Source organism: Podarcis tiliguerta (genome assembly GCF_965153285.1).
Source record: "Podarcis tiliguerta genome assembly, chromosome: 9".
Lineage (NCBI taxonomy): Eukaryota > Metazoa > Chordata > Lepidosauria > Squamata > Lacertidae > Podarcis > Podarcis tiliguerta.
In genome coordinates, this window is record NC_139542.1 from 73650631 (window position 1) to 73677022 (window position 26392).

The 26392-nt window shown below is 42.3% G+C and overlaps 1 protein-coding gene and 1 long non-coding RNA gene across 6 annotated transcripts in view; both read left to right on the plus strand.

The window, feature by feature from the left end:
• LOC310657941 overlaps positions 1–25189 on the plus strand; it is a 194110-nt gene extending 168921 nt beyond the window's left edge. Inside the window, exon 2 of the long non-coding RNA XR_014502021.1 lies at positions 24571–25189. This is a non-coding gene — a long non-coding RNA (uncharacterized lncRNA). The remainder of the gene's footprint in view (positions 1–24570) is intronic.
• SLC2A9 (solute carrier family 2 member 9) overlaps positions 1–25189 on the plus strand; it is an 89011-nt gene extending 63822 nt beyond the window's left edge. For all 5 annotated transcript variants that reach the window (XM_083399049.1, XM_083399048.1, XM_083399050.1 and 2 more), the window contains 7 exons: positions 2362–2494; positions 3667–3854; positions 6537–6647; positions 9610–9711; positions 11857–11932; positions 16353–16480; positions 21976–25189. In XM_083399049.1, coding sequence (XP_083255175.1) covers positions 2362–2494; positions 3667–3854; positions 6537–6647; positions 9610–9711; positions 11857–11932; positions 16353–16480; positions 21976–22230 — 993 coding nt within the window. In that variant the 3' untranslated portion in view covers positions 22231–25189. The remainder of the gene's footprint in view (positions 1–2361; positions 2495–3666; positions 3855–6536; positions 6648–9609; positions 9712–11856; positions 11933–16352; positions 16481–21975) is intronic.
• Positions 25190–26392: the final 1203 nt, after the last annotated feature.

Here is a 26392-nt window from a genome sequence, read left to right on the forward strand (position 1 = left end):
CCAAGAGAGGATAAAGGGGCTGTCTCCTTATGGGATAGTTTACAGGTATATTACTTTTCTAACTTAAGTCTGCCTTCTGGAATCCAATTGTGAACAGAATGTGAGTGAGTAAACTCTTTTTATACTTTTATAGAAGACTGTGTCGTGTCTATCTTTTTATGAGGGACTAAATGGGGAATTACTGAAAGGAAAATGCATTTTAGAGGCTTTAGCGAGCCTGAGCAAATGCATCCGCTGTGCAAGTTTAAAAGGGGGAGTGTTGCTCTGCTAAATTGTGGAACTTATTAACCCAAGTTGGAAAGGATATAATCAAACAATATGTCCTCTCCTGCATCCCTGAACATTCCCACAGTTTTTAACTATGATTTCGTGTGATATGTGATTTTGCTTGTGAGGTAGTGTATTTCTTCTGCCCCCCCCCCCCGCAAGAGAGGAAACAGATTTGCACATGACACAAAATGCATGCAGCTCAAAGTTTTATGCAAATTTGTGATCTCTTTCGAGAGAAGGGAGGAGGACCCAATCCACATCTGTGTCCTGGGCCCAGGAAATTCTGTTGACATCCTAGGTTCAGATATTGCAATGTACTCTCTGCGCAGCTGCCCTTGGAAAGTGTGTGGAAGCTGCAGTCGGGCAGGTATATAAATAGCCCTTCACGTAGGCTTTGTTCGCTAAGATAAACCTCCAGGCATTCAGACACAGAAGGTTATATAAACGGAAAGGGTGCTGTGGCTATTGCTGTGTTGCAAAGCGTTAAAGCAGATGGGGGTGGGCTGCTAGGCTAGTAACATTAGCAAGGCTGGATTGGTGCAAAGTTCTAGTGCTCACCTCCAGCAAAGAGCGACTCTCCCAATTTTATTTTTATCCATTTGCTTCTAGTCCCCGTTCTAGGGGCTCCGTGGCAGAGCATCAGCCTTGCATCCAAAAGTTTAATCCCTGGCATTTTCTGTACAGGAATGGGGGAGACCCCTGTCTGAAACCCCAGAGACCCTCTGCCAGTCGGCGTAGACCAGTGGTGTCCAAACTTTTTTCAAAGAGGGCCAGATTTGATGAAGTGAAGGGCCGTGGGGGCTGACCAAAGGGCCAACCTTTTTTTTAGGATTTAGGGTTAGAGTTGTTGAGGTTTTGGGGGGATTTTACCCCAGGAAATAAACTGCCACAGGGGCTGGATTAAACTGACCGGTGGACCAGATTAGGCCCCCGAAACGGACTTTGGCCATGCCTGACGTAGACAGTATTGAGCAAAACGGATGCCATGGTCTGACTCGGTGTAAGGCCGTTTCCTCTGTGTGCAGTCTCTCCTATCTCCTATCCATGCCTGTACACTTTTAGGACTGGTGAATAGGGTTGCCACATATCCCTAGAAAAACGTCCTTTCTTTTTTTTAAGAAAAGTGTCCCCTGTCCTGTTCAGACTTCAAATATGACACATCTTTTCATGTATTCAGTCTCCTCCTCCTCCTCCTCCTCCTCCAAACTGCACATCCAGAGAGTGGATCCAGTGGGGGGAGGAGAGTGAGAGCCTGAGTGGGAGTTTGTGGGGCAGAGGAGGAGCACTGAGATTAAGAGTTATCATGGGGCAGAGGGTGGGGTAGGGTGGGGCTGGGAGGAGGATTTTGAGAGAAAGTTTTTGCATGGGCAGAGGGAGGGTCACAGGAAGTTGCTGTGCACTGGCCTGCTATGGTGGAAGTTCTGCATGGGCAGGGGGGCAGCGGATGGGTCGGAGAGCGGGAAAGAGAGTTTTTGCATGGGCACACTGGAAGAAGTGGGTCAGAGACAGAGATGGCGGGGGTGCGGTCTGTCCTGGTCTGTCCATTCAGTGGAGAGTGGGGGGGGGATTTTTCTTACAGTTGTAAATCATAGTGCTTTTGTTGTTTTCATTCATTGAATAAACCCATGTAAACCCCAAGTGGCTTTGTAATGGATTGCTTTGAAGTCATGTCTGCAACGGGTAATGTGATTTTTAGCTCCCCGATTCCCCCCTCAACCCGTCCCATATTTTGCCCGACCAAAGGTGGCAACCCTACTGATGGCGTCGCAGCAGTGGTCGCATCCAGAGCAGCTGTTTTAGTTGTGGTGTCACTTCTTTGGAATTCCCTCTCGGAGGAAGCACCACCAGAGCCTGGGCTTATGCAAGATAGGTAGTTGGTCTCTGTGTGGTGCATTCTGACTGCCAGGGGCTTTCCAAGTCATCAAGCAGACATTCCTAGCCAAGGAGAAAAAGAGAGATGCAAGGATCGAATTCAGGAGCGTACTGGATTATGAACATTCCCTATGTTTCTCTTTATTTCTTCATTACATTTGGATCAATATTTTCTTCCAGAATTACCTTTCCATTTTGTTTTGTCTTTGTCTCTTGCAGGAATCCATGTGGCCCTATTTATTTGGGATGATAATTGTCCCATCACTCATCCAAATGGCAGTCCTGCCTTTTCTTCCGGAAAGTCCTCGCTTTTTGCTGCTTGAAAGACACGACACAAAAGCAGCAGAAAAAGGTGCTGTGCTTTTATTTTTCATCATTTGTCTGTTTGCCTCGAAAGACAGGAATTCCCCTGAAAGTGCAAATATCCCTTCGTTTTGCAGTCTCCTTTCTTTAACTCCAAGAGTCCTACAAAAATTGCATAGTATCGAAACACTCAAGGCAGTCGCAATCTGCTTTTCCACCATGTGACTCTGTTTCATGCAAAGTATCTGTCTCTTGCAACTAGGGTTTTCTTGGTGGTGGCCCCGCCATATGAAATGCCTTGCTTAGTGTGGTGTGCCAGGCCTCATCCCTAGGATGTTTTCAGGTGACCAGTTGACAGGACAGCTCAGAAAGGCCTTCAACTTACTGTTAGCTCTGCTGGTTTGGTTTAATTTTTATGATGGAGTTTAACTTGAGGATTGCTTTATGTTTTAAAGTACTGTTTTCTATTGTGACATTGCAGGGACGCGGGTGGTGCTGTGGGTTAAACCACAGAGCCTAGGACTTGCCGATCAGAAAGTCGGCGGTTCGAATCCCCGTGACAGGGTGAGCTCCCGTTGTTCGGTCCCTGCTCCTGCCAATCTAGCAGTTTGAAAGCACGTCAAAGTGCAAGTAGATAAATAGGTACCGCTCCAGCGAGAAGGTAAACAGCGTTTCCGTGCGCTGCTCTGGTTCGCCAGAAGCAGCTTATTCCTGCTGGCCACATGACCCAGAAGCTGTACGCCGGCTCCCTCGGCCAGTAAAGTGAGATGACCGCCGCAACCCCAGAGTCGGTCATGACTGGACCTAATGGTCAGGGGTCCCTTTACCTTTGCCTTTATTGTGACATTAGTACCTAAATAGGCAATGGCTATGCCTACAGGTTCGCATTCTCCAAATCTACAGGGTAATAATCCTAGCATGTATTTGTAGGTGTGTGTTGTTTTTTAACTTATTTGTATCCAGAAGCTGAATCAATACCATATTCAGCACTACATCTGTGTTCCCATGGACCTCAAGTGTACACAAAGTCTAGGAGACGAACCAAATTCATATGAAGTGCCTGGTATAATTTACATGGAGGCAGATCTATACAACCATTTTTTTAGCCAGAAAAAAAGAAAATGTTTGATGCAAATTAACTCTTTGATCCATTGTGTCTGCTTGGTCTGAAGGCAACCACAATTTGCATTCTAAACAAATATATGACTTGTGGGTTTACAGCATTTCAGACCTTTCTTGGCAAATCTGATGTGTCGTATGAAGTAGAAGACGTTTTGGAAGAGAGTCGCATGCAGAGAAACATGCAGATAGCATCTATCTTTCAGCTCTTGTGTGACAGCAGTAAGCGATGGCAGATCCTCACCGTCATTGTAACCATGGCCTGCTACCAACTCTGTGGTATTAATGCTGTAAGTGAGATGACGGCAAATAATGTGTAAAAGATACATTTCTATGTTTTGCTCCAATGTTTCAAGATCTTTCGAGAATGTTTTGGTGACGGCCTCAAATCTCTGAATGGAAGGGCTTTTAGAAAGGCAAAGCGAAGGGTTTGTCCTATCATAGGATCATAGAATTGTAGAGTTGGAAGGGACCATCCAGTCCAACCCCCTGCAATGCCTCTTTCAGACCAAAGCCCCCTTCCCTGAAAGCCTGGGCTCGGCCTGGGAGGACCTTTCATCCAGCACCATCATTCCCCTGCCAGCCCCCCCCCCCCCAGTGGATCAGAGGGTAGAGCAAAACCGGTGATAAACACCATTGCATGTATTAGTTTTGTTAGTGAAGCATTGCTACTTAGCACTGTTACCGAAAATAATCAGCATTTTTATTGATACACAATGTTTAATTCAGCAAGTAGCACTGGGCATGATGGGAGTTTTACTCACTCCTTTTCTCCTGCAGCTCCCAGTCCTCTGGATAATTCCTCTTATCCTTCTAGCAGATCTTTGAGGCTGCAGGGGGAGGGGTGGAAGGATAAGTCCCATTTGCCAAAGCAGATATCGTTGCACAAGTGCGATGCCATGTAGCCCCTTATCTTCATGCTATGAACTTTGAAGAAAGATGCAGCAACATATAAGGCAAAATGTGATGCATCGATTCTTCAAAACACATTCCTAAGTTTCCTAGTATTGGGGAGATAGATCTCATAGTTACTGAACCAATGCCATTGTCTTCAGCTCAGTAATAATGTTTGTAGGTAAGTAGGGGTGTGCTGCATTGTGTTGTGTTTGTATGTGACTGAGTGTGAGAGTGTGAGAGAGATGCATTAACTCATTTTTCCTGTTACAATATTTAATCTTTGTTTTTTTTCACTGGTTATGCCTTACCTTTCCTGAAGGGCAAATTCAAGTCCAAGTCAGATCACTAAGTTAACAACCTGATTTCAGTCTTATTCTGCCAGCAATTCCAGAATAGCTGTTGGCTGGCCAGACTCCCTCCTTTCAGCCACTGTTGAGAACAGGATGCTGGAGCAGATGGTCTAATGGCCTGATCCAGGAGGTTCTTCTTATGTTCTCAGATGCAGTAGATGCCTTCTTTCCATCATAACTACCAAGCCAAGGCAGCCCCAATATATTGCATTTGCCCAGTCCATGTTGCTCAGATGAAATGGGACCATCATGCTTCACTTTGAAATACATGGAAAACATTCTTTCACAGAGACTGACATCTGTGGAGGAAATCTAACACCCCAAATGAATTCTGTTGCTCTCTAAATAAGATACCTGGGATGATGGCATGACCACATCTCATTAAGGGATAACTTGAAAATTACTCTGTGTCAGATGATGGGTGTAATATCTTTTTTAAAAGGAAAACCTTTTGCACCTTCCAAAGCAATTTGTAACGACTTTTTTTGCAGTATCTTTCTAAGAGTTAATTAGATGTTACTGAGAAATTCTTCGCTGTCTGCTGTGAATAAGATGAAAATTGCACTTCATCATACCTTCAATAAACCTACAAAAGACATCCCACAAAAAGTATAGCTTTCTACTAACTGCAGGATTTCAGTACTAATGACAGGCTTGTTCTGTTCCCTGTTGTGGATACTTTACTGAGAAAAGATATGGAATTATCTTGTCATCTATTCGGTTTACAGCTCTTCTTATAATTATACTTACAAGAAATAGAAAAGTGCCATGTGCAGTGAAATAACCAAGGCAGGGTTTCCCCCCAGTCCTGCACTTGCAGTACTGGAAATAGAATGGGAACATCTGGGATTATGGCAAGATTTATTCTTGGAGAAGGGGGGGGGTCTAGAAATGAAGTGGTATTGATTCCCTCTAAAAATTACTCAGGTTTAAAGACTCAGTAGAACTGGTGTGTTCCATGTGGGGTTCTGCACTCTTGAAAAAGCTGTGAGGGAGCATCCCTTTGAGGGTGGAGAGTTGCAAAAAGAACTGAACATAAATGGTTAGGTAACTGGGAGAGGTTCGTTTTTTGAAAATTTGTGGGCTAGGTTGGAAGAGGGTGATACATCATAGGTTTAGGGTTAGGGAGGAGCTTTGAGAGTCTTAAGCAGCACAAACAATAACACTTTCCTGTTGTTTGCATATATCTTTTTCCAGATTTAGCCATTTGCTTATTTCCTGAGCTCCCAACTAGGGTAAACTGAAAAATAATATATCAGCATACTATTTCTTTTTCTTTTACAGTCAAGGGACTTTCCAGACGATCACTTTAGAGAGCAACTGTTGCTGCTCCTACATTGTGTGAAATTCAGATTTCTTTCCTCAGAAAAGCACTTTTCTTTTTTGTGGGGTGGAAGGCTGCCATAATGTTTTCCATTGTTGCAATGGTATACCCTGCTCATTGTATTTATATAACACCACAATGTTCAACAAAATCTCGACATATTATAATCAGTCGCATGTTTCTAATTTGGTTTATTAAAGTGCTCCAGCACAATTGGAGCATAGGGTTGTGCTGTTAACGTCCGGTTGGATGTCACTGGGCAAGATGCTCAACACAGTAATTTGCACCCTTTGGCCAGTCCATCATTACTGAGGCATTAAATGTATGTAGTCTTACATTTTAATTAGATTCTAAATACTGTTTTGAAATCAAATAACTGAAAAAATGGTTTCTTGTTACAGATTTGGTTCTACACAAATGACATTTTCAAGGGAGCTGGACTGAGTTCAGAAATAATCCCATATGTTACTTTAAGCACAGGAGGTATTGAGATTTTGGCTGCCATTTTCTCCGTAAGTACTGTGTCTTCTGCGCCCTGTAGAATCCTTTTAGCTCCCTCCTCTTTCGATTTGATGTGACATTTTCAGGTAAAAAGCAGACAGAAGGGCTATGTTTTATAAACTTTATTCAACTTTACTCAATATTTTAAGAGATTGGGATGCAGGAAATTTCAAGTCTGCAGTCATTATGAGTTCTCAATAAACTAGATTCATCTAGTTTATTGCTGTATTAGTTTTTCATTTATTTAAATAGCACCATTAATGTGTGTATCTCATAGAATCACAAAACTGCAGAGTTGGAATGAGTCCTGGGGGTCACCTCATCAGTACTGTGAACCTTACTATCTAAAATCCAGTACAGGGAAGAAGAGTAGGGGGGTGGCAAACAGTGAATAAATATGTTATAGTTTGAATTGCAAGTTTAGTTCTTGGTCTTGGCACTTAGTTCTTTTCCTTGGTATTGAATTTAGGCCAATGTTTATTTTAGCCTATGTTACCACAAAAGGAGAAAGAGGGGGGGAGGGGGGAGGGAGGGGGAGAGAGAGAGAGAGAGAGAGAGAGAGAGAGAGAGAGAGAGAGAGAGAGATTGTTTTCTGTGGTACAAAAGGCCTCATGTTAGAAAATGACCACGACCATTGAGAACTAGTTACTTTTAAAATGTAGGGACCATATACAATTAAAAGGATGCACAGCCCAGACCCATTTGCTTATTTAAAAAGCATATGAATAACTTTCCCGCACTGAAATCAGTGACATTGACAGTTCCAATCCTGAAAACGGTGGGACTTGCTTGTAAGAAAGCCTGCCTAAGACTATGCTACACGAGTGATGGAATTTGGCTGGATCATGTCATATATTTAAAAGTGAACATTTACTGGAACAAATTTATACTTTATATGAAAGAAAATTGTAGGGATTTGAAAACGTTTGTAGGCCTGAATTGAAATGTTTTGTAATGTAAACATAAGGAACTGATTTACCGATAATAAGGTGAAAAAATATAATTTGGCAAAGGGTAAATAAGTAATTATAGAAATGCAAAGAATATAGAAAGGTATGTGGAAGTCAGAAAAAGGGAGGGAAGGAGGTTGTTGCTCTTACAGAGTAATATATTAAGTCATAGAATTATGCAACAAAATGTGAATATGATTTAAGTGGAAAATGCAATTAAAATTATTTTTTAAAAAAACAAAAATAAAAGTGTACATGTAATATACAAATATGTCACAATCAAAATTGCCACACAGCTGGCTTTCTTCCTGAGGATGAAAGATGTTGTGGGGACTTCTGTCTGTTCCCTCAATGGGGAACAGATCGAGGGAGCAATTTTGAGCAGACAAACGGCTGGCAGGCAAAAGGCGAAGCAGCCCCCGTCCCGGTCCACCTCTCTTTGCTTACCTTGGGTACTTTTAATTCATTCATTTTAGGGGGGGGGAGAATTATGCAACTACAATTATGCAACTAAATGAAATGTGAGCCTCATTCATCTGTCAGGGTGCATAGGATTGCAGCCTCCAAGTGGGGCGGGGGAGATCCAAGAACGACATATTCTATGTCCGTATATCACCTTGATGAATTTATTCAACTGGGCTGCTCAGTGATTACCCAAGTCCTAAGCTTGCTTGCTTTTGCACTTCATTTGACTAGACCTGCTTAGGAACAGCCTTGATAAATATAATTCGTATTCATTGCTGTCAATAAATTGTAAGATCAGTGCAGCTGAGCAAAGCTAGGCAAAGCAAACACTGAAGTCGATGCCATTGGTTGTGTTGACATTTTTTAGTCCTTTCCATGCAGAAAATTCTGCTGCTTTGTTGTCTCTGATATTATATACAGTTCTGACAGAAGGCAAGTTCCCATAGCAGCAAAGCTAAAAATGGAATGTGAGGTCATGAGCATCGGAGCAAGAAGGAATGAAAAAGCTGCACCGTTTAATTCAACTTTTAATTAATTAATGCTTGAACACATGCTTAATAGGAGGGGTGTGCTGCAGGGGCCACTAAAAGTGGAGTTGCAACCAACTTACCATGGAGCCAAAAATTTGATGTGGTTTTCTGTGTATGTGATGTGCAGGCATGTGTGAATTGACCCCCTGGCAGGCGCTCAGATGCCCATAATTGCTGACACTCTCCCTAATACTCTCTTATGCTTTCATGACACTTCTCTAAATGAATGGTTAAATTAAATATTTCTAATATAAAACATGCAGAATTTTTGAAATCGTTTATGCACAGATAAAACAAAAACACTGTCTGCCTAATGGCCAAAGTAATACAAAGTGGGTCCTCATTGCTCCATGTGTGTAGAGCCTCTGAAAATTCACTCTGACAAGCAGTGGTTAGCACCATTTAGAATATTAATACTGTTGTTAGTGTGACTTAATGGTATATTAATTTGGTTGCAAATGGTGGGCACAAACCATTATTCCACTTCAGTGCAGCTTATGCAGCAGACCAGATGTAATCATGCATTTTATATATAGAAAGTTAAAACACTTGGAATATGAAAAAAGTTATCTATGTTCGAGTTTGGAGAGTTTTTGTTTGTGTTGTAAAAAGTACAGTGGTACCTCTGGTTAAGAACTTAATTCATTCTGGAGGTCCGTTCTTAACCTGAAACTGTTCTTAACCTGAAGCACCACTTTAGCTAATGGGGCCTCCTGCTGCTGCCACACCGCTGGAGCACGATTTCTGTTCTCATCCTGAAGCAAAGTTCTTAACCCGAGCTACTATTTCTGGATTAGCAGAGTCTGTAACCTGAAGCATATGTAACCTGAAGCGTATGTAACCCGAGGTACCACTGTATAGCATTGTGATCAAAGTGACTAATCCTAGCGTCTTTAGGATTCCCTGAGAGACATGGATCCCCATTGCCCTTAGATTGATCCGTGAGGAGTTACAAGAGTTGACCACGTAAATCCAAGATTCCTCTGGTTTTGTTAGAAAATAAGACACTGTTTATTTTTATTCCTCAGGGCCTAGTGATAGAACGACTCGGACGCAGACCTCTTCTGATTGGGGGGTTTGCCTTGATGGTCCTCTTCTTTGTAATACTCACTGTGTGTATGACTTTACAGGTATGTAAACCTGCCCTGCTCAGCTTAAATATCAGGTCATTCTCAGTGGTCTTTCTTGTACACAGTGTGTGATCTTTAATGTGCAACTTTGACATTGAAGTCATGTGTGGGTTAACTGTGAATCTATTACACTGTCAGTTATTTTGGGGGCTATAACGAGGGGCTATAACCTTTTCCCTCTTAATCATTTGTATAAAAGGAAACTAGAGTTATATAATACTATTTTAAACTAACCTTGGTTCCCCAAACTCTGGTTTGTTTGAACTAGGATTAGTAAGAACTATCTGAGATCAAACGTATTCTCCCTATCCTCCTTTATTCTGGCTTGCATTATGTGTGAGCATTGCTGCTAACCCTGATTGAAGAGATTGCAGAACTCCAATTCACTTTGAATTGTGAGGTTAATGTTGGTAATGCATGATTCCCAACACAACCATGGTCCCTAAACCATGGTTCAGCATTCATTCTTCAGCAGCCCTAATTCTGTGTTTTAAATATGTGTATCTGAAACATTATATCACTCCTAGATATCCTGTTGCTTTTTGGCAATTTCATTTTAAATATTTTGATTCAAAAATGTGAAGATGTGTTATTTGCTGTAAATGTCAGGAGCCTGACATTGTTAACATTTACTTTCCAAGTGGCTATTTTTTAAATGGTCAAAGGAAGGTTCTGAAGGAGGTCACAGAACTAAGTAGAAGTCATTTTAATCCCTGATTTGTTTCTCTCCTGTTGCATCGATTATTGTACAGCTTCTTTTGCTCCAGAGGGCATCTCTCAAACTGATGAAAGCTATAATTCTGACAGGTTAAAACAGCAGGCTTTGGGTGAACTTTCAGTACATTGTATTTCTCCAGGCAAAGTCATGATCTCCATTCCTCACACAAAGGTTAACACACATTTCCCAGGAAAGAGTTGCTTCAAGTAGTGTGCAAACATGAACATATCTACATTTTCAGCCAGAGCATGGATGTAGTAAGTTGCCTTGTCCACCCAGATAAGCCTCCCAGAGTGGCCACTTTCAGGCCACCCTTTTGAGGTAGAGATGCTGAGGATTTAAGATGGGATCTTGTAAATGCACATTATGTGTTTTATGGCTGAGTTACAGCTCTTCCCCATGTGTGGCTTAACACCTTCGTCATCAGACTCACTATTCAGTACAGATCAGTTGCCGTTCTGTTTCATTTAGATACAGATATATTAAACATAGATAGGCCAAGCTGAAATGTCTTTCTTGGACAGGGTTGGATTTCAGCACAGACAGAAGATTAAGGGGGTCAGAGGCAGAAGACAGGGTGAATGGCAGACATGGGGTCATGTATCAAATTAGGCAGGTGCCACAGGCAAAAACTATAATCAAAGACAGGCTGGCGATCAGCACTAGATTGGGGAGGGAGGTGAGGCGAGGTCATCCATATGGTTCTCAGTCCATTGAGTTGCTGAAGAACCTAACCTGGAGTTAGACCCAAGCAGACTGCTCTTGGTTCCTCAGGTCATGGCTAGACTGAAGAGCCATACTTCCAGTTATGGCACAGCAGAGATTGGGGGACTCATTCCCACCACTTGAGATGCCAGAATCTCTACTTTGAGACTTACAATGATCCATACAGTATTTCCATTTTTCCTGCTTTTTTGTTACTGAAGTAAGCGGTCAAGTGGAAAGAGTTCTTGAACCCAATGATATATACTGGGTTTATTTGTAGCAGTGCATGCCTTTCTGACATGATAGGAATGTGAATGCCGTTTTGAGTAGTTATTCGCTGGCACAGAAACAATAAACCTCCTATCACCACACTTTAGGGTCTGTGTTACTTTGCAAACCAAGGAGTTCGTATTTTTTATTATTATATATTATAAATATTATATATTTATTTATACCCCATCTTTCCCCCCGAACAGAAATCAAATACAAACATAGAGAAATCGATAATAAAAATACCAATGAACGGAAGACACATATATAAAATCTGTTTAAAACATACCAGTATATTATTACTATATGTTTAGTAATCTTTTTCTATAGATCTTTCATTTCTGTGTGCATGACTACAGAATCCAAGAGTACAGAAAACCTGGATGATTGTTTGCACTTACTATAATCAGTACTTTGCACATTAGTAATACCTCTCCAATGTATTTTTTCAGGATCAAGCAGTCTGGCTTCGATACCTCAGTATAGTCTGCATTCTTGCAATAATTGCATCATTTTGTATTGGACCAGGTAACATTTTTTTTTCCAAATGCATTTAAGTGAACTATCAGCCACTCATGCTGAAGTCTGTTGTATTAGGGGCAGTTTATTTCCTGTTTTAGCCTGTGAATGTCTATCAGGGTGAGAGTGGTGAAACAGATGAGAATTCAGTGTTTATAATGACAATATGAAGTATGGTGTATTGTAGATACGTTCATCTACCTAGGTTAGCACTGGAAGGCACCATTGATCTAACTCTGTGGGTTCTTCCCTCTCTTAGCTGTAAGCTTACAATGGGTTGTATCCAATTCCTCTTCTCTACAGCCCACTGCATACCATCAAAATGTGCTCCGGAGGGCTGGGAGACCTTCTGGAACAGATTTTGGGGCAGAAGGGGAGAGGAGAGGAAGACGAAATCCTGTTGCATGAGCGGAACTCTGCTCACAGAGTGTTAGATAAAATCTAATGTTCCTAAACCCAATGTTCTACTTATAGACAAACTTGAGTACCCTCCTGTAATTTACATGTACTTCGTGGAATAATCCACAAGACATCAGTGATGAATTTTAATCTGATATAAATTGGGGCTGGACAGAAAGAAGGTAGATCTGCTGGTGGATCGCTAGATGAATTGCCCCGGATTGACAAAGGTTTTGGACTCCCAGTTTAGCAATGGAAATTTCATTTAGCAATCAACAACATGCTTGTTTAGGTGGATTCATACTCCACCATTTCAGCCTAAGCGCAATGCTTTAGGGAACTTACCACATGTTAAAAGCAACTAAATGGCTATATATAGTTTCTAAATTAGGATGTTAGAGAGTCTTTGACCTCAGGTGTAGATCTGTATCTATAAGTTCCTCATGGGGGGCAGTATGGCTCTTCCCCCCAAACCACCAATTTGCATCTAGCTTCACCCCCAAATACCGCCCTACCTGAAACTCTGGGGAACCACTGCCAGTCATTGCAGAGATTACCAAGCCTGATGAACCAATGATCTGACTTGGTATAAGGCCGCTTTATATCTTCCAAGTGATTATTTTGCACCCAGCTCTGGTTGTAGTTCTGGTAAAAGCAGCAATGCCTGGAGTCTGTCTGGGTTTGGAGTAAAATGGTCCCTTGAGGTAGTTATGCTTTTATGCATTTAGGTAGTTGAAGTTTATACGGGTAGGAACTGAACTGTTAACAACCTGAGGCCTGAGGTGCAAAAAGTATGCATGTTATGTTAGCTTACACTTTTCTAATAGAACCTGCAGAAATACATTTGACACTGCAGTTTAATCCCTTACTGAAAGTTATTTTATCATTTAATGCCAGCTTCAGTTTAGAACTTTCATAGTTTTAAAAAGCAAATACACCGTTTTCTCTCTTTTGTTCCAAATGGTAGTCTATTTTGGTGCACAGCTTTTCTCCCATTACGACTCTGTCAGTCATAACTTCCTAATGTGTTTTGCACTCACATTGAAGCAATCTGAGCAGAGATATATCAGAGTGAAAACTTTGCTATTTTTCTTGCTTGACTAGCTATCGCTAAGGAAAATACATAGTTATGTGGCTTTAAAAGTGATTTAGACAGCAATAAGGCTATCAAGCACTGATAATCATGGTGGCAATGTTCTACTTCTACAGTTAAAGACAATATTTATGTATGTATGTATGTATGTATCTATGTATGTACTTACTTATATGCCACTTAATTACTGGAAATTATAAATGAGGAGAGTGCTGTTGCACTCAGGTCTTGCTTCCTCTAGGGCAGGGGTGGAGGGCCAGATTTGATGAAGTGAACATGCGTGAGGGCCGATCCAAGTTGTTTTTTTACAATTTTCCCCCAAAGTTGTTGAGCTTCTTTTAGGATTTTGCCCCAGGACATATACTTCCACCAGATTAAATCGACCCCGAAATGGACTTGGACATGACTGCTGTAGGGGCATCTGGTTGGCTAATCTGGGAACAAGAATATGAAGAACATGGGCTTTTGGCCTGACATGGGTGGCGCTGTGGGTTAAACCACTGAGCCTCTTGGGATTGCTGATCAGAAGGTTGGCGGCTCAAATCCCCGTGATGGGGTGAGCTCCCGTTGCTCGGTCCCAGCTCCTGCCAACCTAACAGTTCGGAAGCACGTCAAAGTGCAAGTAGATAAATAGGTACCGCTCTGGCGGGAAGGTAAACAGCGTTTCCATGCGCTGCTCTGGTTTGCCAGAAGCTGCTTAGTCATGCTGGCCACATGACCCGGAAGCTGTACGCCGGCTCCCTCGGCCAATAAAGCGAGATGAGGGCCTCAGATGATGTATAAACCAATCTTTGACTATATGAATGTGCAGATTTCAGATATTGATATTTATAAATCTGTTGCAGTGACGTGGTTTGCATGACATGCTAACCAAACTTTGGCTTAGCAAGACCACATGAACCTGGGAGCTCCCAAAAAGGAACTTGTAGCTGTTTTGCTGCTTCCTGATGTTTTACTCATAGTGTGAAATCCAACTGAGGCTCGCAGTGAAGCTGTCTCCTTTCTAACCACGAGCCACGGTGTGTTGTGCAAACCAGCTCAGTGACTAAATATACAACTTCATGTTATCTTAAAATAAATTTACCCAGCAGCTAACAGCAAATGAAATGGTGCACATTTTATCTTGTGTGTGCATTTGTCTTTTTAATGCTTTGAATTTTAGGCTTAAAATTAAAATCAGATATTTTTATGACAGCTGCAGCCTAATTGACGTGATTGTCTTTCCTTGAAGCCTCGGTTTGTGTTCCTCTTTCCATTGTGCTCAACTTTATACTGAAAAAGACAATGTGATTGAAGTGAATCACTCTGATAATTATGTTTGCTGCATTAACTTTGTGAACTCATCTTGAAGCCATCTTGCTATAAGACTCCTACAAGAGAGCTTTCCGCTGTACTTTCCAGCGATTGGAACAAAATTAAAGAAAGAAAGAAGTGTTTTAGCTTTTAAAAATGTGTCTGCACAAACCTCTTGATCTAATGATCATATGTGGCTCATTTTGAGTGGGAGACCGCATAATTTAGAAGAATGGTGAATCAGTATCACCCACCCTAATAATCGACACTGTGGAGACTGCAGCTATTGCAGTTGGAACTTATAGTATGTAATCCTTATGTAATCATTGAAAAGTGTGTGTGTGTGTGCGTCCATGTTTCAAACTAGTAGGTGGTAGGAATGAAACAAAGGAAGAGAAAACCTAATGAAGGTCACCGATACACATGTGAGAAGGAAGCTCAGCCTTTGGTTAGATGGGGGGGAAAGCATTTTGACATATTCCTGTATATGATGCATAGTAAGATTCTCCATCTACCTTGGCAAAATGGCACTAAGTGAAGCTGAACCGAAAGCTCTCCAAGCAAAACTTTCAGCTCAAAATTTGAAGTGGGGAGAGGGGAGGAAAAAGAGGGGACTTTGTATTTGGGGTTGAAATGTTTCATTGCATTCCTTACGATTCCTTACTTTTGCACCTGGCAGCAGCAACAGTTCCTCTTTTTAAACTTACTTTAGCTACTGGCTGTAGGGGCAGCAGATCTCTTTGTCCTACCCAGTGGCCAGCTGAATGCTCCTGAAATCAGAGAACTACATCATGAAATAGCATTGTTCTGTGAAGCATTCAGGGGTAGGAGCCCCCCCCCCCTTGCAGTCTCCATTTTCCCTGTAGAAGCATCCTCCGAGGCTTGACCCCCTGACAAGCAGCTGCTGCAAACAGCAGCAACAAATTGTTAAGGGAGTAGGGAGAGAATGAGAGATGGAACCACTGCCGCTGTAGCCTGTGAAGGCAGTGAAAGGGCTCCAAGACTTTCCCTGCTATCCTCCAAAAAAATGAATAAATGAGGTGGCAAATTCAGGGAAGACAAGACCTCAGCCCTAATGCAGTTAGCCCATTCAGAAGGCACTTTCATCATGCTCAGCTACGCATTGTTTTGCAAATTTTACCCTATTTTGACAGTTGATGTGTGATATTTCAACGTAAAAGGGAAGCTTTGTTGACTGAATGCTGCAATCCTAAACATATTTCCCCCAAATTTACATTACGTACTGTGGAATCAAAGTTTTAATGTTCTCAGCTGGCTCTAGAAAAGCAGGGCCTCAGCAGGGCTAGAGGGGCCTAATATGAAAAGGATCTCAGTTTTCCTTACATGTCATGTCATTTTAAAACTACACTACTGCTTTAGATTTTTAGCTAGTATTTTTAGCCCCCAATGCAACAGTCTTAATATGATTTAAGGTGTTTTGTTAGCCATTCTGATGGCCTTTTTTTCAGACCAGACATGTGGGATATAAATGATAATGTTTCTGCACAAACACAAAGCCTATTACTAATGTATTTTAGTGAACAGAAGTCAGAGATGGTGAGCTGAAACATGAAAATTTGTGCGGGTTTTTACAGATTAAAGACATGTTTACTGATCATCATATCCTTGTCTTTTTTGTTGCAGGTGGGATCCCATTTGTCCTTACGGGAGAGTTCTTTGCTCAGTCTCAAAGGCCCGCTGCATTCATGATTGCGGGGATAACAAATTGGCTCTGTAACTTTGCTGTTGGACTTCTTTTCCCTTACATTCAGGTATGAGCAGTCTTAACATTAACTTAGCCCTTTGTTGCCAGAAATGGAAAGTGCCTTAATTCTCACCATAAACCCAAAGACTTTTGGATAATGAATGAAACCAAATCCAAACCCATGCAAGCTAGCACTGGCCTTCCTTCATCTGGCTGTTTGTAGCTCCAGCCCTGCAGCTTTTAAAGGCAGCAGGTCTAAAAAGTCTAAAGGAAAACGAAGATGCCCTGAACAGAATGGCTACTCAGATTCACCGCTGATTCAGCTCAGCCTCCACAAGGAAGGATGATTTAAATTTAGCTTCTGTCTGTTGCCAAGTAGAGTAAAGGAGGTGGCCAGCCTTTTTCATTCCACTCCCAAATACTGGACACTGTTGTTCCACTGTTAGTGCTGTTTTCAAAGTGTCTAGTCCTTATAGCTGCACAGAATACTCAGATGTGTGTGACAAAGGACTGGATCCGAATTTAGGTTTAATTGAAATCAATAAGGCAAATTAGACAAAATATAAGACCTGCTGGTTTCAGTGAGAAAAAAGTACAATTAACTCATTGAGTTAATGCCCTTAAGGACGTCTTATGGATTACTTCAAATCTGTTCTACTGTTGGACAACACTGTTAAATATACTTCAGATCAGGTCCTTGAGCTCCACAGCTCCATGCATGGCTGCTTCTTGGGATGGAGGAAGGTGGATTGTGATCACCCCACAGAAGGAACACATGTCAGCATCAGATAAGCAGGGCCAACAACAATAACAATCATTTATTATTTATACCCCGCCCATCTGGCTGTGTTTCCCCAGCCACTCTGGGCGGCTTCCAACAGAATATTAAAATACAATAGTCTATTAAATATTAAAAGCTTCCCTAAACAGGGCAAGGGGAGACGACTGCCTCAGGGGGCAAGATCCATGGGGACAGCTGATCTGGCTTCCAAAGAATGCATCACCGCCATTGGAGGCCGGATCAGCCTCCTTCCCAATGCTGTCTCTGTCAGGAAATAGGAGGTGCTACTGGTCTCTTTCCACCCCTAGGGAGGAAATGTTGGGGGCTGACCTCCAGGGTCTCCTGGGCCCTTTTCCCCACTGCAACAACCTTTGATTCCCACTTCAACCATCACATAAGGTTGATTTTATTCCCCTGCCCTCCGTTCCTGATATAGAACTTCGCTCACCGCTTCTTTCCTGGTGGGGGACTCCTTTTGTGGTTTTTCTCAGGCGCCAAATTGTCTTGGGCCGGTTCTGCGCATCAGATACACATTGTCATCCCTATCAGATAAGGAGGGCATAAACCCAAGTAGCATATCTTAAATTTGCTGAGATTAAACCCAGTTATTAAGAGCAGAGTTTTGATACAAGACAGAAGAAGCACCCATCCCCGGGTCCTGTTTTTCAAAAGTAAAACAATTAAATATTTTTATACCTACATGCAATTAGGATTCATTTTGGCATGTTGACCCAGCTCTTATTCAGAAGACAGAGGAATTGTAATAAGTCAGTTTTCCAGATCTTCTCGGATCCATTAACAGTGGAGCTTCTTGCTAACAATGCATAGGCTCAGCTTGTGCTGAGATCGAAACTGATGTGATGAATCCTGACAGTACATTCCAGGGACTCTCAGGTCTCATGAACTAGTGAATATTTACATTTCTTTGGTATCCTGCTTAAAGGTGTATCTGCCCAAGGCATAAAGGCTCTTTTGATCCTGATGCATGTGGGCAGTGAAGAGATGGGCTGAGCATCTATGAAAATCAAAGGATCAGAGTTTAGCATGAGCTCATAGTCACAAATGTATTTCAGTCAACATGGCGAGTTTCAGCCCTCAAACTGGTTACCTGCCAAAACACAGTGTTAATGGTCAGATAAATAAAGGGGCAGTTCACATCATTATGTTCCTGATGTGATTGTTGTTGTTTTAAGTCTCCATATGCTAACAAGGAGTTAAATAGGCTCAGTCTCTCATCATTAGATGGCAGCAGGAACCCTGGTTTGTGAGGGCACCTGTTCTATGGCATCTGGGTATCTCTTGGTTATCGCCTTCCTTCACAAGCGAGTCTTTGAAACTGCATAGTTTGGTCAGAAGGTGAAGTAAGAGCAAGTGCAATAATAAATAATAATAATAATAAATTTTATTTATATCCCGCCCTCCCCAGCCGAAGCCGGGCTCAGGGCGGCTAACAACAATCAAATAATCCAACATTCTAAAAACATTTCATTATAAAAATTAATTAAAATCAAATTGATGGCAACCGTTAAGCAAAATTCTGTGCAGATTGCCAGAGGAGGGAGTCAGGTTGCGCCCTGACCTAAGGCCTGGTGGAACAGCTCTGTCTTACAGGCCCTGCGGAAAGATGTCAGGTCCCGCAGGGCCCTAGTCTCTTGTGACAGAGCGTTCCACCAGATTGGTGCCACAGCCGAGAAAGCTCTGGCTCTAGTTAAGGCCAGCCTAACCTCTCTGTGGCCTGGGACCTTCAGGATGTTTTTATTTCAGACCGTAAGTTCCTCTGTGGGACATACCAGGAGAGGCGGTCCCGTAGGTACGGGGGTCCTAAGCCGTATAGGGCTTTAAAGCAATGCAAAAATATACAGTCCATTAAATAGACACATTAACATTTCTGCTTATTCTTTTTGTATAAGCTGCAGAAGAGCAGGATATACATGCTAAATAACAAATAGTGTGGTTTTTGCATTGTTTTTATAATTCAGCATTATTATTGATCTGTCTCCAAGCACTAACAGCTTGCTTCACACCTCATTTTCTGCACATGTTTTCTTCTCTCGTCTACCGCAGGATTTCTTTATTGAGATCTTTTCTTTCCCTGAAAATGAAGAAGTGCATTTGAATGTGTTTCTCTTCCCCTTTTTGCCATGTAGACAGCGCTGGGTTGCCCAGGAACAGCACATACTTAGGGCGCCAGCAAAGCAGCGGCACCAAAAAATTGAGGAGATTGTTTTTGACATAATTTTATTTTTCATTTTCAAAAAATGCATCAAACTAATCCTCATGGGCAAAAAACAGAACTTAGACTTTCTTACACTCTACTACGTAATTTTATTTTCTGGTTTAGTATTGTTTTATGTTTAATTTTATATGGGGACACCATCATATTTTCAGCGCTTAGGGTCTCTAAAAGTCTGGCCCTGCAAATTATAGTCCATAGCAAATGGAACACCATCCATGCATGAGTAATAAGGCGCCTTTTGCACCAGATGCTCACTGCTGAAATCTGCTATTTTAAAAAGTGGATGAATTTTGTTTTAAAGATTACTTTCATTTTGCAAAAAGGAAGTAGATTATCCACTCCCCCCCTGTGAATTATGAGAAGAATGCAAGGAGCCTCCAAGGATCTTTGCTACATTTGGTCAGTGTCCTAAAAGTTTGTAATTCCATAAACATGCGAAAGTAGCACTGCCAGTGTGGTTGTATTTTGCCGCGAAGTCTTTTACGTGTTTCAGAAGCAAGTCCTACTCTTTTCAAGGGATTGCTGCCTTAATTAATGTAGTTCCTTGCTCGTTGCTGTATTTCAGCATGAGTAGAACATTCTGTCAGCTGTAGTGTGGAACATTTTGAGGATGACAAATCTGGTTACAGAGACGGAACATCTCCCTTGCCAACGCTTTATAAATTGCCCTCTCCCTAGTTCCTACCATCACCACACAATTGGACGGTGGTTCTAAGAGTGTCAGAAGCAGATGCTCTCTAGGGAATTTCAGGAAGGACTTCCCCCAATGCATTAACACCCCAGGACTCCCTTTCCTTCAGGGGGGAGGACCAGGAGTCCTGCTCCTTCAATCTCACACAGTCAGCGTGATGCAGAAATGTAGGAGTGCTGTATACCACATAGTGGTGGGATAAACTGGGTAACTCTTTGACTTTCTGTGTCAGCTACAGCTGCACTACTGATAGACAGGCTTAAAATGCACGCTCACAGCAGCAACTTCAACACCTGCACAGATCTGCCTAAAATCAGGCCCCTGAGGCAGCCAATAACATAAAATTGCCAGCAGAGGGTTGTATCCGTCACTGCCATTCTTGGAGTGGGACAGACTTTCATTCATGTGATGAATCTTTCTCTCATTGTCAACCACCTCCTCCTCTGGGTGCACCTTCAAAATCTGCTCCAGTGGGTTGGGGCATCCTCCAGAACAGATTTTTGGGGGGGGCGGGACACTGCAAGAAAAGGACAGGGAGGGAGACATTTCATTTTGTGAGTGGAATCTCACTTGTTATTATCATCATCGTTTATTTATTTATTTTATATACTGCCCTTGATCCAAGGATCACAGGGCAGTTTACAGTATAAAATTAACACAGAAATACGTAGCATAATAACAAACAATAACCCCACCACCACACACATAAAAAGCCGTTGCTTAATTAGCCAAAGGCCTGGGAGAAGAGGAGTGCATTTGCCGGTGCCTAAAGATATGCAGTGAAGGTGCCTGGTGAGCCTCTCTGGGGTGAGCATTCCACAAGCAGGGGCCACTGCAGAAAAGGCCCGTTCTTGAGTTGCCACTCTCTGGACCTCTTGCAGAGGAGGCACACAAAGAAGGGCCTCAGATGGTGATCACAGGATCCATATGGGCAGAGACGGTCCTGGAGGTATTGTGGTCCTGAATTGTTAAGGCTTTATAGGTGAAAACCAGCACTGTGAACTGGGCCTGGAAACTAATTGGCAGTCAGTGCAATTGGACCAGGATTGGTGTCATATGCTCAAACCGTCTTGCCCCAGTGAGCTACCTGGCACTGCACAGCATTGGATATAACCTAAGATAATAAAAAGCTGACATGACCTCACATTGTCCCAGGGCATTGTGGGGATTTTTGAAATGTCAGCTGGCAGCATGAAGGATCAGGAGGGCACTGGTAATTTTCACACACATCCCAAATGTTACTTCACCCCCCAAAATAATTGAAGTTTCCCCCCTTAGCCACTGCTAAATAGGGTGGCAAAACTGGAATATTTACCCACAGCTGTGCATCTCATAAGTGGTAGGCAGCTGTGATTTGTTGTGGCACCCTGTTGGCTGTTAACTCCGTGGCAAACCTTAGTGTGCCCCAGAATATTCTACGATTGCCCTTGCTTGAAGCCTTGCCTGGTTGGTTCCTTCGTAATTGAATTATTCATTTTTTAAAAGAGCATGGCTTGTACCAGTCAGTGGTTGATAATAACGACAGCTATTTCAAACTAGTTGCATTAATTACCTTTTAGTTCACTCCTGGGTGATTTTCTATAGGTCTTGTTGCTAAGAGCCTCATGGCTTTTGACAGGACTCTGTTTCTAAAATGAGAGGAAGCTGGGGCTGAAGCTTTTCTCGAGTCGAGGTCTCTGCGCTACAAGCTCTAATCTCAGACTTGAGGTGTAGGGGTGGCTCCTTGTTAATTAAAAAAGGAAGTGCTCTTTTATTTATACTGTACCCCTCACATGTTCTCAAAATGATTTCTGTTTGTGGTTTTTGTACTATTAGTAATGCTGGTGGGGTGTCCGTTTTGCTTTGTTTTTTCAGAAAGGCTTGGAGACATACTGTTTCCTGGTGTTTGCTGTCGTCTGTCTTGCTGGTGCCACTTTCCTTTTCTTTGTTCTGCCTGAAACAAAAAACAAGACTCTTGCTGAAATCAACCAGGCATTTGCCAGGAAGAAGGTGCCTTTAGAAATCCGTGAAATGGACCAGTTTGAAGCCAAGAGCAAATCAATGCAAGAACAAGAACACAACTTGTCTTCTACACTGGAAAATGGAGAATCCAAAAACAGGATAGTCTAAAATTATTTTTAATAGGAATATTTTTGCATCTTATGTACTGTTAACCACAATCATTCCTTCAGCCTGGACAATTTTTTGATCTCAATGTGCTCATAACCAGGGTTGATCTGTGGTACAGGAGATGGCAAAGTATAATTCAAAATTAACAGAAGGAAATAATGGAGAGGAGGGTTGCTCAAGGAAGTGAAACTGGTCATTGATTCGTTTAAATGTATGCAAATTCAAAACAGATAATTATTTTCTGAGGCAGAGGGTGGTGAGTGGGAAGCAGTTGGTCAAAGGGCCCACCAGCATTTCCAATTGGCTGCAGTTTCGGACCTTCCATGCTTATCAGCGATAGGAGGCTGGGTCCATCATTCTTGCTCCAGGCTCTGGAGTTTGCCACAAGGGGCCCTTTTAGGAATCACTCACCACTCTGCTTCCTTGCTGCTGATACTGTCCGCTGGACCTGGCCGCTTACTTGCCACTTCTGGGGCAAGAAGCCTTTGAATGTTTCCTGGTAATATATCCCGTGTCCCCTCAAAATCTGAAGGAGCAGAATCTGCTGTAGTGGAAGCTTCAAAGGCACTAGACAAGGATGAATTTGATCTATGAGAACTGGCTGCCTGGCTACTGGGGGCTGGTAGCTGCAGCCAGTAGCTTCCTGCTGCCTCTCTATAGTGTGGAGCTGCGTGTTCTGTGGGGAGATCAGGTACTCTGAAAGTAATTCCCAAAGAAGTCCTGTAGATGCAAAGTTACTTCGGTGCTTCCATTAAGGGGAAAGTGACATTTTCCATGTTGATGGTATACAATCTGATCAACAGCTGCTCACCTCTTTGATTGAGCTTGTAGTGGTGTCCAAAGAAGAACTGTTAAACAGGTGACTTTATATGCACTGTGCATGCTAAGGATTTCTTGGACTCTTACACCCAAGTTCATGTTTAAGGAATTATTTGAATCTCAGGTTTTTACCACCTGCTTAATCCGTGTCATTTCCTACTTTTAAACGAAATCAGGGCTCCACTCTGCTTTTGTGGGCTATTTTTATTCAAGCCAGATTAGAACGTTTAGTGTATCAGAATAGTTTTCATGAAGTGGCAGCTGTTTTGTAAATAAAACCAACTGAATCTGTATATATTTTGAAATCTAACCAACAAGTGTGTGCACTTATCTTCAGCCTGAGCCAGTCCAGGTTTAATCATGTAAATAGTTCATGCTTGTGGTGTATCTGATTTAGGCTTTGTGAATTTCTCAGATCATATATTAAGCTTGATAACAGACACAAGATCTAAGAAGCCCAGCATTTCAGAAGAAAGGTGCTACAATAGGTGCCTTGTCTAGATGAAAAGGTGTGTCCCTAGCCTTAAATAGCATTGCCAAGGAAGTGGTTTGTATATGAGAAAGACTTCTGATTTTTTTTTACGTTCAGTTTGTATTGTTGTCTTCCTTTGAACCATATTGATATAAAACTAGGATGATGGTAGTAGATTCATCCTGTTTGAAAAGTACTGCTGATTGGAGCTGGAACTTCATTCCATCCATCTATGGTTGTTTTTAGAGTGTGTGTGTTGTCAGTGCTGGGCTTGTTCATTTACTGGGGCCTGGTATGCCTTGAGCCTTGAGAGTTCAAAACAGCCCCAGCGTGTCTAGGTTGGGGCCTTGATTAGAAATGTGTGTCCAATATATTAAGATACCTGGATAAGGCCACTGGGATAATTAGGTTTTGTAATATAGCAATGCTATTGAGGGGTAAGATCAATGGTAAAAAATAACTTATCTGGGTAATAGATAAGCCTCAGTTGAAACCAGTGTGTAGCATCCTTTTCAGTTCCCTAAAGACTAACAGACCTGTTCTCACAAGAGAAGTGGAGCTGGCAGGTAAGGGCTTGCAGCAGATCCTTCAATTTCCCAAAGCTTTGGGCAGCTGCCCAACTTTTAATGGGTGTTGGTGCTGTGCTGGCCTTGCCAACTTCAGCATCAGTTACCAACATTAGATGACTCCCTTACCAGACTCAACTGGCAGTCTTGTACTGGGTATGCTGGTGGTCCTGGGAAAGCCATTCTTTCCTCCAGGTCAAATTAATTGTTTTGTTTCCCCATAGTTGTGGGGAAGCTAGATTAAAGCAAGGTGCCGTACCTTGTCAAACTCTGTACTTCCCTGTGAATGCTCCCTCCCCACATATTGCCCTAGAGTTGACCAGGTAGGTACCAGGCGGCAGTCCAGATAATTAAGGGGGGGGGGAGAAGAAGAAGAGTTTGGATTTGATATCCCGCTTTTTCACTACCCGAAGGAGTCTCAAAGTGGCTAACAACCTCCTTCCCCTTCCTCCCCCACAACAAACACTCTGTGAAGTGAGTGAGGCTGAGAGACTTCAGAGAAGTGTGACTAGTCCAAGGTCACCCAGCAAGAGTTTCACAGGCTCCCAATAATAATCATTGTTACTCATTTTGCTACACATTTCAGCTATGTTCAATTTTTGGGTATGCTGGAAATACCCAATATCTATAAAGAACCTTCTAAGGTCTCATCCTGTTCCTGTGGAGTAGGCAGCCTGCAGCTTTCCTTGGTTTTACTCTTTTGCTGACGTAACTTCAACAAAAAGGGACGAATGTGTTGTGGGTATTCTTGTTGGGTGTGCTTAATAGACCACAATGGAACCAATGAATGTTTGTTTTTTATGTTCGGTTATCTTTCGCAAAATTCTGAAAGGCTACAGTCCTACATCTCTGCCTACATGTAAGTAAGCACCATTTCACTCGGTAAGACTTGCATTTTGAGCAGACGGGATTCTGCCCGTTCAGGTTTTTGATTTTTCTCTGTTCCTTAGTTTCCAGGCTACTCAGGAGCCAACTAAAACCATAGCACTGGAGCCCAAAAATGATTGGGTCAATATTTTTATTTGATCAATATTACATGTATGATTCAGGTTATTATATGAATGTAATCCAGAAAACATTAAAGTATAGCTGCTAATTTTCACTTGTATGGTGCATGTTTTCTCCTGTTTTTGTTTTTCCTTTGACACACCTTTAAATTATTTCCAGCCCGTGTTATTCTGTTTTGGAGGAAAAAATAGCAAGGCATTTAGTGACACTTTAAAAGACTCTGCAGTTGTGAAAGCTCATTGTGCATTCTTTGCATGCATCCAGACTACAGTTGAATTGCCAGTGTTTTGTACTTCCTACATTTCGTTTGTCTTTGACTTCATGTCTTAGTGTCCCTCACCCTCACCTGGTGTGTGTGCATGTGTGTTTATATGCACACGGCTGCAGATAACACTTGACACACCCAATGAAGCAGATTCTAGCCCGCAAAGGCTCATGCCATAATAAATTTGTTTGTGTGCTTATATTATTAAGACTTTTTGGTTTTGCATTCAGTTACTGTGACAGTCAGACATGGACTTGATAAAACCAAGACTTTAAGGCTGAAATCATGCTCCCCATTCCTAATGTGTTCACCTAAGTATAGGTTAGTGGTGGCATTGTTTAAATTTGTATTGCACTCCTCCTCCCCAAGGAGCCCTGGGTGGCAAACACACACACACACACACACACCATGTTAAAAATAGTTAAAACTAGTTACAACATCTAAAAAGAGGTACAGTTAACAGTATTCTTCCATCCAGTGATCTTAGGGTTGCCACAGGTAAAAGGGAATGTTTTCAAATTCCCCCAGAAAGTTAATAATGATGGAAATAAATTCACCAGCACCAAGAAGGCCTCACCTGCTTATTGCAGGGTCCAAGATGGGTTAATATTGGGGAATATGTTATTTTTGGTACTTGAGTCTCAAGCCATTTAGGACCTTAAATGCTAATGCTGTCCTAACGCCTTGAATTGGACCCGGTAGCTCATCGGCAGCCAGGGCAGTTCTTTCCAGAACAGTGACACGGTCTCCTTGGCGGCCGTGCTGACTGGCCCAGGGGCTGCATTCTGCACTAGTATCCCCTCAGTTGTCCATCCCTGAGAGACCTTCCACTTGCACTACTTGTTCATACTTCTCAGTGATGGACAACTGAGGCCAACTTTTCCTGCTCCAGAAATGGCTGTGGTGGGCAAAGCAGTCTCAGTCTAGGCATAAGCACTCCTAGGCACAGATGCCACTCGAGACTCCAGCGACAAGTTGGAATCCAGGGCCAGACTATGAAGCTGGTTCTTCAAGGGGGGGTGCAACCCCTCC